This window comes from Gobius niger (assembly GCF_951799975.1).
Source record: "Gobius niger genome assembly, chromosome: 22".
Classification (NCBI taxonomy): Eukaryota; Metazoa; Chordata; class Actinopteri; order Gobiiformes; family Gobiidae; genus Gobius; species Gobius niger.
In genome coordinates this window covers 3593769-3607809 of record NC_136873.1, presented here as the reverse complement: position 1 = coordinate 3607809, position 14041 = coordinate 3593769, and the positions used below count along the sequence as shown (strand labels likewise).

The 14041-nt window shown below is 38.8% G+C and overlaps 1 protein-coding gene across 1 annotated transcript in view; it reads left to right on the top strand.

Moving 5' to 3' along the window:
- Positions 1 to 14041, top strand: part of LOC306981636 (MAM domain-containing protein 2-like) — a 56813-nt gene that overhangs the window by 28128 nt on the left and 14644 nt on the right. Inside the window, exons 5-8 of the mRNA XM_079581263.1 lie at positions 5423 to 5560; positions 7786 to 8057; positions 11750 to 11843; positions 12694 to 12834. Of these exons, the coding sequence (XP_079437389.1) occupies positions 5423 to 5560; positions 7786 to 8057; positions 11750 to 11843; positions 12694 to 12834 (645 nt within the window). The remainder of the gene's footprint in view (positions 1 to 5422; positions 5561 to 7785; positions 8058 to 11749; positions 11844 to 12693; positions 12835 to 14041) is intronic.

Sequence of the window (14041 nt, the reverse complement as noted above, 5' to 3'; positions counted from 1 at the left end):
TGAATAGCCTTAACCGTTTTCAATAGAAATGTAAAGCTCATATGTTATTAACAGTAGCTAACCTAGCTGCTCACTCTCCTCTACAAACATTTAGCAAACCTTTTGTTTTAGCCAAAAACGTTGAAATTAACACAAAATCCATCTCATACGTTCCTGTCAGTCACTAATTACGCCTTTATCTGATTCAGCTGTGTCATGCGTTGCTATGGCGACGCCCACCACAGCTACCGGACTACGTGTGCGGTTATACGAAAATAATGCACGCCCAGGCCATCGTATAATATGTATTATACGTAACATTCAGCCCAAAATAAAAAGGCAAATGCTTTTTTTTGCTACTAGACATTCTATTGCTGGCCCCACACACCCAGTGTGGCATGATCTCAGTGAACAGCTTCAAATGAGGATGACATCAAAGATCTTTACACTTTTGTAAAGCTTTATCGCCACAACTGTTGGGAAAAGATTGGACTGGATAATGACAATGATCGCACTGATGAGGGGAGTGCAACTGACGACACAATCCAAACTTTAAATCTGACATCCCCATCGAGGACTGGAGAACACACTGGGTTGAAGAAGTGGAATCTGCAGATAAAGACAGAAAAACAAGGAAATACACCATATTAAAGTGTGGTACATGGTGCAATGAACTAAACGAAAACATATGAAACACAACCAAATGTTTGTGTACTCTTTCCTTCAAAAGATCCAAGGTAAAACTCAGTATTATGGACAAGTGTGTAACCATGAGTGGACAGTGCACTGAATGTGAGGCTTTGTTATCTGCTTGGGCTGATAGCATTCCAGCTGAGGTGAACGGAGAATGGCGGTGGCCAATGAGTTGTGGGAGAGCAAAAAAAACGCCACAAGGGTGTCAAGCGGCAGAAGCTAATTCTATGATGAAGACTGGGGACCAAGAGCCCAGTCATCTAAGTCTAACAGTTTTAAGAAAGGCCAAACATGAGAGAGGTGCTAAAGAACTCAAGGACATCAATCCAATACTTCCCCTTGAAGTAATGAAGCACAGTATGCCTTATTCTGGTAGCATTCATGACATTGGGCTTAGCAAGTTTTTCTGCTGCTACCGGAGCCCTTCACAACTTCAAGTGTGTAACTCACTGTCAAAGCAAGGAGCCTCTGTTGTAGTAAGAAAACTGAAAAGACCAAATGGAACATCTGGTCACATCTTTCTTTACCAGGGAGTGCTGTTTACACAAGATACTCATGTCCCTGTGGTAAATGTCGTCTGAACGTCACACTGCACTGGCCATAGCACAGTGGCCTCAAGGGTGGAAAGCAGCAGGTGCATCTACACCACATGAAGCTGCTGCGTGGTGGTGTTGTGAAGGCATTTACCAAACATCCAGATCTCAAATCATACAGACAGGGGCGGACTGGCCATATGTCCATTCTGGAAGAGCACAGAAGGGCCACTGGCTCGAGGGCCACCAGTCCCGCCTCAACCGAGCTTTACCCGAATCTAAAAGCTAAAAAGAAAAGCATCAAAATAGCGAGAAGAGGATGAAAACATGAGGAAAACACGGACAAAAAAACACAATAAAAAATGATAGAAAAAATAATTCAAAATTCAAAAATGTGACAAAAACGTGACAAAAAAGTGACAAAAACTCGACAAAAAAGTGACAAAAATTCAACAAAAATGTGACAAAAATTCAACTAAAATTCAACAAAAATGTGACAAAAACTCGACAAAAAAGTGACAAAAATTCAACAAAAAAGTGACAAAAATTCAACTAAAATTCAACAAAAAAGTGACAAAAATTCAACAAAAAAGTGACAAAAACTCAACAAAAAAGTGACAAAAACTCAACAAAAATGTGACAAAAATTCAACAAAATGTGACAAAAAAGTGACAAAAACTCGACAAAAAAGTGACAAAAACTCGACAAAAAAGTGACAAAAACTCGACAAAAATGTGACAAAAATTCTACAAAAATGTGACAAAAAAGTGACAAAAACTCGACAAAAATGTGACAAAATGTAACAAAAATGTGACAAAAATGTGACTAAAAAGTGACAAAAATTCAACAAAAATTCAACAAAAATGTGACAAAAATGTGACAAAAATTCAACAAAAATTCAACAAAAATTCAACAAAAATTCAACAAAAATTCAACAAAAATTCAACAAAAATTCAACAAAAAAGTGACAAAAATTCAACAAAAAAGTGACAAAAAAGAAAAAAAGAAAAAAAAAACATAAAAAAGGTGACACAACACAGCAACAGCGTGAGGAAAAAGGTCAGTTTTGTGGGTCTTAGCTTTCAAATGAGGCGTTCCACACCCAAAAGAGGACAGAATGCATTTGGTTTAGACGGGGGGTAAGTGTCACATTTACGCTAATTTGGGCCGGGCTGGTCAGAGTCCAGGGCTGTTTTTCAGTCCCAGTCCGCCCCTGCATACATAGGTGAATGCTTTCATTTGTTGATGGGAAACACAACATACCACCTTGCTTTATCCGAGTTGATGTGGCCCATTCCATTAAGATTGTTGTAGTCGCTGGGAATGAGTGTGGTAGAAACAGTGGGTTCAGGACCCAAATTTCTTGCTTCCAGTGAAGGTGATCGGGACAACCTGCACTTTCTTCCAGATCTAGTGCCATATCTGATACGAATGGCCTCCTTTCTCCCTCTGTGGAGTGGAATGATCACTTCTCTTTTGAACAGCAAGAACCCTACAGCAAGTTCTGCCAATGTTGAGGCAGAGTTCAAAAATCTGAAAAAGGGACTATTCCAGCATGACAGTCTGCCAATAGACATAGACCGCTTTGTGTCAAGGCACTTGGAGTTCATTGAAGGAAGGATGAAACTGTCTGTGGCCAAGTCTGTAAATCAAGAGGGGTTTGACAAAGGGATGCAGAAAGAAGAGAAGGAACAAGAAGAGCCAGAAAAGGAGAAACTGTGGAGGTCTAGCAGTACCACTTAAAAAGAAAGTCATATTTGACAGCCTGCTCCAAATGGCTTCATAAGGAGTCTTCCTCAGAGAAACAGAAAACACAGATTGGCGTTTTGAAAAACAGACGTTTTTGTTACCAACACCTGTGCTTTTGACTCTCTCTGTGCCTTCTGTGACAGTGAGCAATGCACTAAGTATGTTGAAGAAAACAGCAGCAATGCCAGGCTGAATGTGGTCAAGATGATTGTGACTAAAGGAATAACGCAAAATACTTATAAGGCAAGAGCGAAAATTCTCTTGCAGATTTTTTACTGTGACCTTTTGGTGTCAGGCACAAATGAGCTGGATGCAGAAAGCAATGTTGCAAATATTATTATGTCAACAATAAAACAAAGTCCTGCACTAAAAAGAGAGACCATATGCTCATCTTCAGTGACTGTCCCGCCTATCATGGTCGATGTTGAGCACTTAAAGAGAGAGGGTGTTGCAGCCCTTCAAGAGTCACTTGAAAGGGGAGTGAATATTCCACCCTCGGTTTGTCTCCGTCCATTGAAATCACCAGAAGATTGTCCTGACCATTTAAAAACAAAGGACACCAGGAGCAGCAGTTATGATTGAGACAGATGGCACTCACCGACTCCAAGAATTCCCAATCCACATGACGTTGAAGACTGACGAGGACTAGTGGCATTTGTTCCAGGGTCACACTATGGGACACCACGTGGCTTATTGCAAGAGGTCATATGTCTGGGAGCGACACGATGACCTGTCCAGCCGTGTAGCCACTTGTTCTGAGAGAGCAAAGATACAGCCAAATGTCGTGCTTTACACAAAGTAGTTTCACTCGGTTCTCTTAGGCTCGTCGTTCGTCGTTTTTTGATTTACAGAGTAAATGTTTGAAAAGTTATGAATAAAATGTTCTGAATAAAATGTACTCCCATGTTTCCAGATGAACCTTTTTTTTTATCAATTTAGTTGTATTCATAATAATGTCTTCAATTAAAAAATAATAAATAAATAAAAACCCTGTCCAGCAGTGTTAATTTCGTCGACTAAAATATTTAGTCTTAATTTTAGTCAGAGTGATAGTTTTGATGACTAAAATTGGACTAAAACTAAATTAAAAGTTTCTCATGAGACTAAAACTGTGACTAAAATGTCCAGATATTTGAGTCGACTAAAATCAGACTAAATCAAAATGAAAAGGAGAGACTAAAATCATCCAAACTTGTATTGAGCGTCTGAAAGAGCCTCAGATCATTTAAATTCTCTGCCAAAGGATCAGCTCTGAGCTTTGTTCTTGTGGAGCAGCTCCATGAAGCAGAGGAACAAGATTAAATATGATTATAATCAATATTATCAATGCAAAGTCCACTAAATTTGTCTTAAATTTAGTGGACTAAAACTAGACTAAAATGTAAGATATTTTTTTGACTATAATCGAATTAAATTTTTGTCATAAGACTAAAACTAAATTAAAATATGTTGTCAAAATTAACACTGCTGTCCAGATGATGGACTACGACTACGATGACTATGATGAACTTAATTGTTTACTTAGGGGAAACACATCCTATGAGAAGAGCAAAAAGACTCATTTTGTGCGCTCAAAGTGTTAAAAATGACACTAGTTTGGAGTGAATCGGACACTGTGGGGGGGCTGATCAATTACCAATCCATGATCAACTAGGCTGAAGCCATTGTGAGTGACTGCTGAATAATGTTGCTGCAGAAGTTACATGAAAAATCCTTGAAAACTGTAAAAACACTACAAAAATCTTTGAAACTCCTGAAGTCCTTCAAACTCCTGAAATCCTTGAAACTTCTGACACTTTTAAACTCCTTAAATCCTTGAAACTCCTGAATCCTTAAAACTCCTGAAATTCTTTTAAACTGGTTAAACTCTTGAAACAGTTGAAATCCTTGAAACTCCTGAAAATGAAAGTGTCCTTGAAACGGCTAAAAATTTCCCACACTGCTGAAATAATTTGGCTCTTGTAACTATGGTAACCTGGTCTGGGCTTGGTGCGGCTTCTGTGGTTTACCTTGATCTGGTAATATTTCATTTAATATTTATTGTTTTAATGCGGAAGGATTCCGCAGTCAACCAATATCTCAAAAACGAAGTGCGTAAACGAAGCACAAACGAAGCACAAACGAGGCACAAACGAATGACACTATTTTGAAGCTAATGGGACACTATGGGGGGCTAACTTGACACAAGTTAAGCACTATCATGTTTATTTCACACAAATGTGATTGATAGACAGGAGGGGTTCAGGTTGAGGCAAGTTTTCACGCAATTAAAAGGTTTTTCTTTTCCAAATGTCCAAAACTCTCATTGCATTTCGACTTCAGTAGCTCCTAGACTCCAATCTTTTCAGTCTATTTCTTGCCTGATTTGTTGAACTTTGAACCCAAAACAAAAAATGCACACATCTCTGTGTGTAATCGACAGCAAAAGTGTGAATTTGAACGTTGTCTCCGTGTGTGTGTCCTGACAGACTGTGACTTCGAGGAGTCCCGCCTCTGTGGCTACAGTAACCAGTGGAACGCCAACGTCAACTGGTACGTGGGCGGAGGGAGCGTCCAGCTGCTGGACAATGACCTCACACGTGACCACACCTCCACCAACCCCACAGGTCAGTCACATCCTGGTTCTGAGCTTCTTCATAGACCTTTCCCCTGGTAAATGTGTGAAGCACTGAGGCTACACTTCACAAAACAAACCAATTCCAAACCAGGTCATGTTTAGTGGGATGTTTGTTTTTGGAGGCTGTTGCAAAGCTGTATGCGCACGAGTCCCTCCGTGCTGCGGTAAACTGACCGATCCCCGCGCTGTTCCTTTAGCCGAGGAAGGTGCGTCCTGTCCGGTGTGTAGATCCAGAGCTCCATGGTGCTGATGCCTCCTGCCACTATAGGCCTGTGTCCCGCTATACTCCATGTAAAGGGATGCAAAATGTGTCCGCGATGAAATAAACGTCCTTAAATTTGCCGCTGGACACGGTGATGAAGGAGGTGAAGATGGACCCAGTGATGGAGAAGGTGACGTCTTAGCCAATTAAGGGCATCCAGCAACAAGATGATCACTGGTTTCATTGGTCAGTATACAGCAGCACGGAGGAACGCAAAACAGCACCAGAGCTGCACATCTGGGACTTCTACAGGAGTAATCGTCTTATCAAGACAGCAAAAGAAAGGAAAACACTTCATTATAAGCCAGTTTTTGTGGGAAAATGGTGTATGGAAACCTTTGTGAGATCTCAGAGTTTTCTGATATTGCCGAAGGCCCTGCTTCGAATTACATTGGTTTTAACGTGGATCCTTTGGCGTACCTATGTAATGAAAAAAAGCTGTTTTTCGTGACATAGGTACGAGTTTCTGAAATGTATTATCGTGTATTAGGTAGTAGGTAGGGAGTTCAACATTCAGAATAAAATGGGACATTCTGGTCATCGCTACGGCAAAACCGTGAAAAATATGGCATGGGTGTGAATGACTTTTCTGATCGGAATGGCCAAATAAAATTTTGTGCCAAATTATTTTAATTTTTGTGAAACAAACATTTGTACTCATCATATAATTCCTATAGGGGGCGCTATCACGCCCAATTTGAATTTTGCCAAATGAGAGTGTTTAGGTCTGTGACTTTAACAACTGAAATCAAAATGATCTAAATCTGGCTTCATATGTGCGAACGGGAGCCATTTTTTTTTGGCGAAAAATTGCAAAATGCTTCGTCCAGTTTGTGGCTTCGCTGCCAAAAAAATGTAAATGATAGATTTTGTACAAAGTGAAACCGTTTTTTACATTTTTTCATCTCGTCAATGTTCACTGGATGAAAATTGTGACGGTGCGAAAGAAAGAAAGAAAGAAAGAAAGAAAGAAAGAAAGAAAGAAAGAAAGAAAGAAAGAAAGAAAGAAAGAAAGAAAGAAAGAAAGAAAGAAAGAAAGAAATGGTAGTGGTCCTGGGTCGTGCCCGTCAGTGACCCAGGACTCTCAGTCGCCCATTAACTTTTTATGGGCTCTGTACAATTACAAAAAATAAAATATGTGTGTATATTAGACCTTTCAGTGACCCAGCGGTTGTATGGGTGGTTAGCTTAGCCTTTACTTTCCATCCTGGTGGCTCCTATGAGGCTTCATCAATAGTTTTTTTTAGCAGTGCCTTTTTTAGGAATGGAATGTAAATCATGTAACCATGACTATGTTTCAATCAGCAGTGAAAACCCAATAAACAATTTTTATCCTGGAGCATCCTACAGGCCATTGGGATGGAAAGGAAAGGCGCTATAACCACCCAAGAGTCTGCTGGGTCACTGAAAGGTCAATTATGTATTAATATGGAGTATGGGGTCCGGGGCCTCTGCTAAGGGCTGTCCGTTCCCTGTATGAGCAGCAGGAGCTTGGTTCATTGCCGACAGTAAGTCAGACCTGTTCCCGGTGCGTGTTGGTCTCCTCAGGGCTGCCCTTTGTCACCGGCTCTGTTCATTATCTTTATGGACAGAATGTCTAGGCGCAGCCAGGGGCCGGAGGGCGTCCGGTTTGGGAGCCTTTAGGATAACCCTGGAGAACCCTTTGCCTCAAGTGTTTTTTTGTATTTTCAACAATAGAAACTAATAACATAAATTCTTTTGTTGTTCTATTTATCAGGTGAAATGTTCCACGGTTTGGCTTTAAAGCAGGGGTGTCAAGCTCATTTGGAGCGTGAGCAAAACATGTAAACAGTGTTGGTCAGGGGCCAAAACAAATTTGAACCTACCTTCATTTAAGCTTCGAGGACTATTTGTTGTACTTTTTTGACGGCTCTATTACTCTCTACTCCGTCATCAAATGCAGCCACTGACCTTTTGTGCCTCTGTCCCAGGACACTTCATGTACGTGGACTCCCTCCACGCCCTCACCTTCCAGGAGGTGGCCAAGCTGCTGTCCCCCATGACCAGCGCCCCCATGTCGGGTTGCCTCAGCTTCCAGTACCAGCGCAGCGAGGGCCGCGGGAACCGGTTCGCCGTGTACACGCGGGACGGGCTGGGGCAGTACCAGGAGCTGTGGAGGGCCCAGCCAGAGAGCCAGGGGCCTCAGGGGCCCGCGGCGTGGGAGTCCGTACAGGTGGACCTCAAAGCACCCTACTCTGTGCAGGTGGGTGACGGGCAGGGACGGAAAGGAAAAGAGTGAAGAAAGTAGGGCCATTTTGGTAACATGACCTTCGAGACATTGTGGGGGAGACTGGGGCTGGTTGTCACACCTTTTTTTTGTAGAATCAGCAAAATGTTCCACAAGAGACGTCACACATGAATAAAAGCTAGAAAATTCTATCTCTCATTCTTCTCGAATTTGACAAATAGAAATCATTTTCATTCTGGTTTCATGTCAGACAGTAATGGACAAAAGATTGACAAAAGTGAGAAAATTTTGACGAAAAATTGAGGAAAAAATGGACAAAAAAGTGATCAGAATTTGACAAAAAAAATGCAAATAATTTGACGAAAAAGTGACAAAAAATGTACAAAAAATGTACAAAAATGGACAAAAACTTGACAAAAAAGTGAGAAAATTTTGACGAAAAATTGAGGAAAAAATGGACAAAAAAGTGATGAGAATTTGACAAAAAAATGTGAATAATTTGACGAAAAGGTGACAAAAACTTGACAAAAAATAGACAAAAAAATGGACAAAAATGGACAAAAACTTGACAAAAAAGTGAGAATAATTTGCCGAAAAAGAAACAAAAAATTGACAAAAACTTGACAAAAAAGTGAGAAAATTTTGGCGAAAAATTGAGGAAAAAATGGACAAAAAATTGATGAGAATTTGACAAAAAAATGCGAATAATTTGACGAAAAAGTGACAAAAAAGTGACAAAAAATTGAAAAAAATGGACAAAAACTTGACAAAAAAGTGAGAAAAATTTGACGAAAAATTGAGAAAAAATGGACGAAAGTGACAAAAAATGGACAAAAAAGTGATAAGAATTTGACAAAAAAGTGACAAAAAAAGTGACAAAAAAGTGACAAAAAAGTGACAAAAATGGACAAAAACTTGACAAAAAAGTGAGAAAATTTTGACGAAAAATTGAGAAAAAATGGACGAAAAAGTGATACGAAATTGACAAAAAAAAATTGAATAATTTGACGAAAATGAGACGACTGCCCAACAAAAAAAGTGATGAAAAAAAATCTGACGTGAGGAAAAAGATCAATTTAGTTTTGTAAGTCTCAGCTTTCAAATGAAGTGTTACACTGGCCTACAGGATTTGGGTAAAGCTGAACTGGAGAAAATGCTCGTTTCAGGCGGGAGTTAAGAGCTTAACAAATCCTTTCCGTAGTCCCTGTGGGGGTAATACAAGTGTTAACGGGGTCTTTCATCTCCCCCTGGTGTCTCTTGCCAGAAAACCCCAATTGCAACTTGACTGCCACCGGATCGGAGTCACCAATACACACTAATAGAATCAAGAAGAAGAAGAAACAGGCTAACGGGCAAAGCTAACTGCGGGCTAGCGCTACTTAAACAGTATTTACAGCCAAGTTTGAGTGTATATAGTTCTAGCTGTTGATAAATGTACAGTATCTCGAGAAAGGAAGTACACCCCTAACATTCTGCAGATACTGATACTGAGATACTGTAATAAGATATGAGACCATCACTCTAACCCCATCGGTCTTATATCTTATCACATTATGTACTTCCAAAGGGGGGAGGGGACAAATGAGGAGGTATTCGGGCAAGACTCAAAGCTGAGCCACACATGCCTTCTGTCCCTGCTATTGTTCCGGCTAATGGATGTTCACTGGAGAATAAAACAGATTCACTGCTAAGTTAATAAAGCACCTACTTACTTACTTACTAACATGTAATAACAGACAGAGCTCCATTTGAGTAGATAGTACAAATACTAAGAGGAAATACTCTATGATGTCGCCTAATCTTGTCTTTTTTAGACTGGTTTAATATACATGCGTTTCCAGTGACATCACGCAAAGTTCCGGCCGCCATTTTGAATACCGAAGTAGCATTATGCAGTACTGCACAATATCTCTACTCAGGATGAAAATGAAAGACGACTGATGGACATTTTTATGAACTCGTAAGCATTGCTCATGAAGACAACAGTAAAAACACGGCCCCAGAGATGCACGTTTATGTACAAAAAATGGACAAAAACTTGACAAAAAAGTGAGAAAAATTTGACGAAAAATTGAGGGAAAAAAATGGACGAAAAAGTGACAAAAAATGGACAAAAATGGACAAAAAATGGACAAAAAGTGAGAAAAATTTGACAAAAAATGCAAATAATTTGACGAAAAAGTGACAAAAAATTGACAAAAAATCGATTAAAAAATGGACAAAAACTTGACAAAAAAGTGAGAAAAATTTGACGAAAAATTGAGAAAAAATCGACAAAAAATGGACAAAAAATTGACAAAAAAGCGATAAGAATTTGACAAAAAAATGCGAATAATTTGACGAAAAAGTGACAAAAAATGGACAAAAAATGGACAAAGAATTGAGAAAATTTTGACAAAAAATTGAGAAAAAATGGACAAAAAAGTAACAAAAAAGTAACAAAAAATGGACAAAAAATTGACAAAAACTTGACAAAAAAGTGAGAAAAAATGGACGAAAAATGGACGAAAAAGTGACAAAAAAATGGACAAAAAAGTGATAAGAATTTGACAAAAAATGTGAATAATTTGACGAAAAAAGTGACAAAAAATTGACAAAAATGGACAAAAACTTGACAAAAAAGTGAGAAAAATTTGACGAAAAATTGAGAAAAAATGGACGAAAAAGTGATAAAAATTTGACCAAAAAAAATGCGAATAATTTGACGAAAAGGTGACAAAAAAATGGACAAAAACTTGGATTTAAGCAGCACATGTGGCTTGTGGAGCTACAGCAGGATTTACTCAAGATCTGCTCCACTCTGAAGACTAAATGAACACATCAAAAGAAAAGCAGAAACCTTTGTGATTTTTTACAGTTTGTCATGTCAACAGAGTCTCAGTCCGAGTCAGTGTTTAAGCTGCTCAAGACGTTAGCATGCTACCAGTTAGCAACTGTCATCCAACTGTCAATGGCTTCAACATGACAAAAATACTACAGTCACAGCTCTGACCTCGGCCACATATTTTATCCAAGGCCAGATGTTTGTGGTTCAGAGCTGAGCTGTTGAAGCTAAATGCTAACCGGTAGCATGCTAGCGTCTTAAACACTGACTCCCTGGTTTCTTCACATAAACGTGCGCTCTCTGGGGCCGTGTTTTTACCGTTATCTTCATGAGCAATGATTACGAGAACATAAAAATGCCCGTCAGTCAGTTGTCTTTCTTTTATACCCTAGAGTAGAGTTATTGTCGCATGTTGTAGTACTGCTTAATTCTATTTCGGTATTCAAAATGGCCGCCGTAACAACCAATGTCACATGACTGAAAGGCATGTATACCGGTCTAAACTGGGTCTTTCCATCACAACACTAACCCAGCATTTATTAATCCTTTTACCACAAACAAAGGGACATGAAATAACATTACATGAACTTATTGGTCCATCTGGATTTTTTTTGACGAGTAGAACCATTCCTTTAAGAGTCTAAAAATGTTCAAACACCACTGAAGAACCAAGAAACGGTGCAATGGACAGCAATGATATGAAAATAACATATGAAATTTCCACACAACAAACCGAAACATTTGAAAATCTAAGAGGACCTGTGTGGAATTTCGATTACATCCAACTGGATCCATGTCTTTGTTGTATCTCCTGAAGTGTGTGGTGGGTCGTGTGGGTGGCCGTGTTGACCGAGCCTGCTGGGTGTCTGCTGGGTGTCTGCAGGTGGTGTTCGAGGTGGCCTTCAACAGTCCGAGAGGAGGTCGCGTGGCTGTGGACGACATCTCCTTCTCCCCGGAGTTCTGCAGCGCCGACACCGGTGAGGGCCCCCTTAAATACATCCAACAATCTCTTTACTATGTTTATTTCATGACCTTCTGCCGCTTTAAGCAGGGCGCTCGGTTGTCTTTAAAAAATACAAATACTGACCTGATATCCACATGTAGCACGAAAAGCCACTTTGATGACACTGTAATCCAAATATGGTCATTTCCTTTGTGGGAAACAACAGCAGCTAAAGACAGGAGAAATATACACCGGGCGCATGTGCAGTCTTACTTGACTTAAGGGTTGTTTTCTCCAAATGAAGTTTTCATTCCACTCTGGCAACAACATCTCCACTTTAGTAGATCCTACACGGTGCTACATTTGTAATTGAGTACTTTCAGGAACCCTTTTGGATATATGGATGGAATTCGGGGAACAGGCCGAAAACCAGAACACTCTCACATTCACACATCTCAAATCTTTGATCCTGGATCCTCCAATATCGTTCCCCGATCCTTTGCTCTGAAAAACTGAAAGCTGGGCGAATGTGTTCCTCCAAACGGGGGATCAAATTAAGCACTACTCCGACAGACTCACAGAAAACGAGGCGATATTTCAATGTGTACAGTTTTTTTTTTACTCAGAAATTAGCTGGCTCAAAACAAAATAAAGAAGAAAAAAGAAAATCCCTCGAAAAACGGGTCTGTTTTTGATGAGAAAACTTTGAAACATGGTTAATATCTTTTTGCACAATACATCCCTCTAAGTACTGTGTGTACAAAAGTAGAGAAGTCATCGCAAATGTGAGAATTACATTAAAAAAATGAATTTGAGCAAAGAAAAAGAATGATAGTGGCTTTGATGAGTTGTCAGGAATGTGATTTTGCTGTGTTTCCATCGAGAGCCGACCTTCGACCCGACCGTGGGCAGCTGTGACTTCGATGAGGGGCTGTGCGAGTTCACCCAGGGCCCCGGCGCCCCCTGGAGGAGAGTCTCTGTCAGGCCCAACATCTTCAGGAGCGGAGACCACACCACTGGAGCAGGTGACCTAATGTTTTACTTTTACTGCATTCCATATGGTACCAAATGTGTCATCCGCCATCTTGGTCTGTGTTTACGTTATGGTGACAAATGCATGGAGTGTCATTAGTGTAAAAAATGAGCAACTATATGGAGCTAAAGTAGTGCCAAAATAGAGAATAAATGCAGCTCGGGTTTATAACGTGACATATAGTAATAATGGCCAAAAAAGTGCAATATTTAACTGGATTTATATGTATGTAGGTCTGGCATGACACCAGAATGAACTTTTTTTTTTTAAGGTCAAGTAGGATTTAAACAATTATTTCAATTTGCTAAATTCCAGAAGAATGTGAGAGAGAATTTTTTAGAATTTTTTTTTTTTTTTTTTTTTTTACAAAGTCAGAAGTTTACAGAGAGATTACTATACCTTTAACCTCTTAACCTGAACCGAGAGGATCTTTTTCCTCACGTTATTAGATTTTTTTTCCATCATTTTTTTGTTGGGTGTTCAACTCATTTTTGTACGTTTTTTGTCATTTTTTCTCACATTTTTTTGTCAAATTTTTGTACGTTTTTTTGTCAAATTTTGTCAAATTTTTGAAATTTTTTTGTCCATTTTTTATCAAATTTTTATCATTTTTTGGTCAAATTTTTGTCATTTTTTATCACATTTTTGGTCAAATTTATATCACATTTTTGTCATTTTGGGGTCAAATTTTTATCACATTTTTTGTCATTTTTTGGGCATTTTTTGGTCAAATTTTTATCAATTTTTTGTCATTTTTTATCAATTTTTTATCAATTTTTTGTCATTTTTTATCACATTTTTGTCATTTTTTGGTCAAATTTTTATCAAATTTTTATCATTTTTTGGTCAAATTTTTATCACATTTTTATCATTTTTTGGTCAAATTTGTATCACATTTTTGTCATTTTTTATCACATTTTTTATCATTTTTTGGTCAAATTTTTATCACATTTTTATCATTTTTTGGTCAAATTTTTATCACATTTTTGTGATTTTTTGGTCAAATTGTTATCAGATTTTTGTATTTTTTTGTCCATTTTTTGTCCATTTCTTGTGACATTTTTGCCACTTTTTCATCCATTTTTCGTCACTTTTTCATCAATGTTTTCTCACATTTTTTCTCACATTTCCATCATTGTTTTCGTCTCAGTTTTGTTGCTATTTTCACAGCTTTTTTCCAGAAGCTTTTGGACTGGGGT